This window comes from Oratosquilla oratoria, chromosome 12 (genome assembly GCF_046742065.1).
Source record: "Oratosquilla oratoria isolate Oo_2021 chromosome 12, ASM4674206v1, whole genome shotgun sequence".
Taxonomy (NCBI): Eukaryota; Metazoa; Arthropoda; class Malacostraca; order Stomatopoda; family Squillidae; genus Oratosquilla; species Oratosquilla oratoria.
Window position 1 is genome coordinate 51,857,384 of NC_134788.1, and position 6,012 is coordinate 51,863,395.

Below are 6,012 nucleotides of genomic sequence, written 5' to 3' on the forward strand. Positions count from 1 at the left end.
TCTACTTTCTCAGAAAAGGATGGTCTCACAAAGCATATTAGGACCCACACAGGATAAAAGCCTTTCCACTGTGACCTGTGCATTTCTGCTTTCTCACAAATGAGTAATCTCACGTTGCATATGAGGACCCACATTGGAGAGAAGCCTTTCCAATGTGACGTGTGTAATGCAGCTTTTTCACAAGAGAATCACCTCAAACTTCACAGGATGACCCACACTGGGGAGAAGCCGTTCCAGTGTGGCCTGTGCAATGAAACTTTCTCACAAAAGTGTTCTCTCACAAAACATATGAGGACCCACACAGGATTGAAGCCAATCCAGTGTGACGTTTGTGGTTGTTCTTTCTCACGAAAGGATTATCTCAGAGAGCATATGAGGACCCACACAGGAGAAAAGCCTTTTCAGTGTGATTTTTGTGATTCTGCTTTCTCACGAAAGAGTAACCGCACACAGCATATGAGGATCCACACAGGAGAGAAGCCTTTCCAATGTGACCTGTGCGATTCTGCTTTCTCACAAAAGTATTATCTTGCAAAACATATGACGACCCACACAGGATTGAAGCCAATCAAATGTGATGTTTGTGGTTCTTCTCTCTCAAAGAAGAGTAATCTCAAACAGCATATGAGAACACACACAGGAGAAAAGCCTTTCCAGTGTGACCTGTGTGATTCTGCTTTCTCACAAAAGAGTCACCTCACACAGCATATGGTGACCCACACAGGAGAGAAGCCTTTCCAGTGTAACCTATGCAATTCTACTTTTTCACAAAAGGGTTACCTCACAAGGCATATAATGACCCACACAGGAGAAAAGCCTTTCCATTGTGTCCTGTGCAATGCAGCTTTCTCACGAAAGAATCACCTCAAACTTCATATGATGACTCACACTGGAGAGAAGCCATTCCAATGTGGGCTGTGCAATGAATCTTTCTCACAAAAGTGTTCTCTCACGACGCATATGAGGACCCACACGGGAGAGAAACCTTTCCAATGTGGCCTTTGTGATTCTGCTTTCACACAAAAGGGTCACCTCACACTGCATATGAAGACCCACACACGAAAGAAGCCTTTCCAATGTGACCTGTGCAATTCTACTTTCTCTCGAAAGGGTTTTCTCACACAACATATGGGGACCCATACAGGAGAGAGGCCTTTTCAGTGTGACCTGTGTCATTCTGGTTTCACACATAAGAGTGCTCTTACAAGGCATAGAAGGACCCACACTGGAGAGAAGTCTTTCTAATGTGACCTGTATGATTCTGCTTTCTCAGAAAAGGGTTCTATCACATAGCATGTGAGGACCCACATGTGAGAGAAGCCTTTTCATTGTGACCTGTGCGATTCTGGTTTATCACTAAATAGTGCTCTTACAAGGCATATAAGTACCCGCACTGGATGGAAGCCATTCATATGTGACCAGTTTGATGTAGTTTTCTGACAAAAGAATGGCTTTAGATATCATATGATGACCCCCACAGAAAAGTAACCTTTCCAGTGTGACCTGAGTGATTCAGCTTTCTTACAAACGAGGTCTCTCAAATGTTGCATGACCTGTTGACAAATGTGAGTGACATAATCATAAATATGCCGCCATATTGGAGAACAAATCGTGAGCAAGAAAGATCTACTGATGCTGATGATTTCCTGTTTTTCTCATAAGAGGCCATTACTTTATAAAGATGTATTTCAAAATATCAGGTAACAAGGCTTCATTGTTGTTAGATTGAATTCCTTGTTTAGATTATATGAAACAAGATAAAACGGCATGAGTCACAAGTAAGGCTAAAACTTTAATAATTTTAAATAACAATAGGCATATTTTCTAGACAGGTAGAAGATTACAATACCTACAGCCACAAATTGCCAATTGGAGATCCAGACATTGACTGCGAGGAGACTATTTGTCTCAATCTAATTATTCGCCAGTTTGTTTATACACTTTGGCATTATGTAGTTGTACTGTTCCCAAAGAACTGCATGTCCCCAAATAGCATTCTCAAGTCTGAACAGGCAGCAATTTTTGATGTTTTGTTTATAATATTTTCTAGTAAAGGATTATACATTTATTTTTTTCTATCCATCAGTGGACAATTTTATTTCATTATATGAGTGTCCTAATTAAACCCTCTACTCCAGTAGAAATAAAGCTGATTTCCACCACTTGCAAGCATCTTTCAAACTGCTCCTTTCATCCAGGGATACACTACCTAGAATTAGGTATATACGATACAGGCACAGTAGCAATAGTTCTCCATGGGAACTGGTAAACAAGTGCCAATTCTTCCAAAGTTAGATAAAGTTGGTGACTATTTTGTCATCCTTGCACACATTTTAAAGTTTTCACTTGTTTGATCTGAGGCTAACCAGGCTATAGTTTCTGGGATCGCCTGTCTTTCATATATATATATATTACAGTAATGTTTACCACTTTCCAATCCTCAGGTACCTTATGAGTAGTGAAAAACAGTTTGAATAAAATTTTTAATGGTTTAACTGGAAGGTTGGAAATTCTATGTTTTGTACTTTTGTTATGTATTATCATTACTATTATTATTATTATTATTTTGTGTATGTGACATAGTCGGCTCGCATCATGGTTTCCGTCCCGCCAAGGAAGTGACGTCATCAGCCTCGTTTGGAAAATAACTATAGGCCTTATGATAGTGTGATTCAAAGTACTTACTTGTGCGTCGATGACGTCTTCGGTTTCAGTCGCTCCTGGGTGGGCCCTTACATTCCTTTGCGGCACTTAACTCTCCACTTCTCTAGCCTAATTCCCTACCTCCTAACCATTAATGCTAGCTTATCGTATCCCCCTTTCCGGGTACTGTACACTCCACTCACACTCGCATTCACCACCCCCCACGCGCGGTCCTTGTTCGGCACTGTGCCACCCAAGCCAACGCGAGGCCCCCCCCCCGCATTCGGGTGGGAAGGGGGTACCAGCGCTCATGCCCTTTGACCCCTTCTCCCCCCCTCCCAGAGAGGGGGAGGGGGTGCCAACCGTCCGTCCCCATCCGCGCCATACACACTCACGCTCACACCACACCCCCCCTTGATCTAGAGATCACCCTACTCCTCGTCTTCTCCTTCCTCTACATCGTAGTCCTGTAGCCACCTTGGCGGGCGTCTTTCGCGCTGGGGTCTCTGAGACACCCCATCCTCTTCTGTTGTCGCCCCGTGGCCTTCCTCCTCATCTTCTCCTTCACTCACTACCCGCCGTATATCCAAGATATGTCGCGGCACTCCCTCAACAGAAACATTGTTCCGGGAGTTCACCTCCGTCACTGTCCCTCTCGTCCACTGTGACGTGCACTTCCTGTCCTTTGGTCTCACCCATACCTCGTCCCCCACCTGCACTGAGGCGGGGCCTTCTTCAGCGTTGGCCGGCAGTTTCGGTCCCTGCAGCGGATGGCGCCAATCATATTTGAACACAGCCTTTTGCGGAACCGAGCGGTCGTCTTGGCCTGACCTGGGGGAGATATTATACCAGAAAACTGCCTCCGTCGGCGGTATTCGCGCCCTCTCAGCTATGGCCTTAATTGTACGATGGTGTCGTTCTACTATCCCATTTCCGCTCGGCCGGTACGCTGCCCGGAAGAAGCGTCTTGTGTTCCACTTGTCCAATGTACCTTTCAGTGCCTCCGACCGAAACGCCGTGCCGTTGTCCATCAGGACTTCATCCACTGGGCCCCGCTCCAAAAATACCTCGTCCATCACCCGCGCAATCTCTTCTCCAGTCTCCGCCTTCAGTTCTCGCCAAATGCCGAACCGCCCTGGGCCGCAGTCGACCATCGATAAGTATCTGGTGCCTTGATAGTGGGTTACGTCAATTGCCAGCCGCCCCCAATTCTCTTCCACGCAGAGCTGCCCCGCTGAATGCGGTCTGGGGGCTGGGTTTATGGACTGACAGCGGGCACACGCCCTCACCGCATGCCGCACCTCTTCCCTTGATATGTTCGGGTTAACCTTCCTTGCCAGGAACAATGACCTATCGACCCCTAGATGATGCGTTTCGTGCAACTCTTTCGCACGAAAGGACCCAGCGGCGCACATCTCGAGCTCCTCTTCCTGTTCTTCCTTCGCTTTCAGCCAGCTCCTCTTTACTCTGGTAAGCGCGTCCGCTTTGTTCGCCTCCGAGGATACCTTCCTCACCCTTATCTTCATGCCGAACTCGTCGATTAACTCTCTCAGGATCCCGAGGCGGCGCTTCACCAGGATCTCTGCAGCTCCTTTCGTGCGTACTCTCTTTTCAGCCGTCAGCACCGAGTTCATCCACCCCGCTACCGTGGCTGAGTCCGTCCTGATCTCGATCTCACGCAGCCCCCATTTCAGCGTCAAATTGTTCCTTTTATGACCGCGTCCAACTCTGACACGTTAATATGGTGGTAGTCGTCCTTCTTCCGCTGCCACGCTCCATCTTCGACTATTACGTTCCCTATCTCCAAGACGGCGCCGGTTGCGATACTACTCGCGTCGCACCATACTACGCCATGGTTCTGCTGGGGCGCGTTCCATTGTCCTCTCACAGGATCATCGTGCATCGTCCTCTGGACAACGTCGTGCATCATGGTTAGCGTGTCCTCATCAACCTTCTCTCCCCAATCTTTCGATCCCGCCCTCCTCTTAATGTAGCTACATGCCTTACGAAGCCATCCGGCGATCGGGTAGTGGCCCACTAATTTGCCACACAGGGAGAAAAGTTCTCGTTTACACATTTCGTCCGTCACCTTTGGGATCTCGTTCCCTCGCTTGAACATCAGCGTTCCTGCCGCGTTCCTTTCCAGTCGCAGTCCCAACACCGCTCCTCCCTCCAACGGCTCCGGTTCCTTAGCTGTCAATCCGTATCGAGCCAGATGTTCCACCACGTTCGACGTCGATACTATGCCATCGTCCACGAGTATGTCGTCTAGGTACGAGTCAGTGCCCTTCTTCATCGCTTCAGTCTTCCCCAGTACCGTCTTCGGGATTCTCGTCATGATCCTCGGGGCCGAGCTGAGCCCAAAACCAAGTCTGGTCAAGCAGTAAATTCTCCCTTTGTATTTTACTAGCTGGTACTTCCATAACTTCTTAGTCACGTGAATTTGCAAGTAAGCCGCCCGCAAGTCTACAACGGCGGACGCCCCCCTCCTTCGGCGCCACCTGCGTAGGGTCTCACTACATACATCTACAAAATCGTCGCCAGTATGACACTTCACGAACTGGTTCAGCTCTCGGAAGTCCAGCACCGGTCGTACCTTTCTCTTGGTTGGCTGCACTACCGCCATCAAGGGCAGGATTCCGCCTTCCACCGGTTCCTCCCAGGGACTCAAGATTCCTTCCTCGATCCATCGCTCCACTTCGAGGTCAAAGTCCTCCCTCACCCCCTCTCTGAGGGTCCGTGTGTAGCAGTCGACTTTATTCTTCAAGACGGGCGAGCTTTCCTTCGGATACCACTCTACTTCCCACTTCCGGCCGTCAAATTCCGCCCGGAAGTCCTCGTCCTCAATCGTGCACGGCGTCGCCCTCTCCTCAGGGTCGAGCTTCGGGCCAGCACCGCCCTCCGCGGCTCCCATTGCCATTCCTACGTCCTCACCCGGCCTCGGTCGGTTCTTCTTCCTCTCTTCCGAGTCCTGCCTCATTCCAATCCGTACGAGCCCACCGATGAACGTGACATCTCCGAGCTGGGTAATTCCGTCCATTCCCAGCACCACATCAATTCCCTCCAGAATCGTTCTAATGACGAGCACTCTTAGTCGTATCGGGATACCCTCCACCATCATTTCAATTTCCTGGTCGCCATCGCATATCGTCTCTCTCCCGTCGACTGTTGTCAGGGCCACATCTCCCCGTCTGAACTCTTGAACTATATCGGTCCTCACAATCGTGGTTGAACAGCCGGAGTCTATCAGTGCCCTCGCGCGTCTCCCTCGCACCCAAATATCCACGATCGGCATACGACTGAACGGTGTCCTTACACTTCCTCGGCGGCCCCTCGCATAGTGGCCGCCGATGTCCCGTTTCCCTGACT

At 49.1% G+C, this 6,012-nt stretch overlaps 3 protein-coding genes across 3 annotated transcripts; 1 reads left to right on the plus strand and 2 right to left on the minus strand.

The window, feature by feature from the left end:
- On the plus strand, nt 1–2,162 carry LOC143031741 (uncharacterized). Its single transcript, XM_076195969.1, has one exon. It carries the CDS (start codon nt 100–102, stop codon nt 1,243–1,245), a length of 1,146 nt encoding a protein of 381 aa, XP_076052084.1. The 5' UTR covers nt 1–99; the 3' UTR covers nt 1,246–2,162.
- A 912-nt stretch (nt 2,163–3,074) lies between these two features.
- Nucleotides 3,075–4,277, minus strand: LOC143030386 (uncharacterized). The gene has a single exon (XM_076193534.1). The coding sequence runs from the start codon at nt 4,275–4,277 to the stop codon at nt 3,075–3,077; it is 1,203 nt and encodes a 400-aa protein (XP_076049649.1).
- Nucleotides 4,278–4,339: 62 nt separating this feature from the next.
- LOC143030387 (uncharacterized) lies at nt 4,340–5,683 on the minus strand. The gene has a single exon (XM_076193536.1). It carries the CDS (start codon nt 5,681–5,683, stop codon nt 4,340–4,342), a length of 1,344 nt encoding a protein of 447 aa, XP_076049651.1.
- Nucleotides 5,684–6,012: the final 329 nt, after the last annotated feature.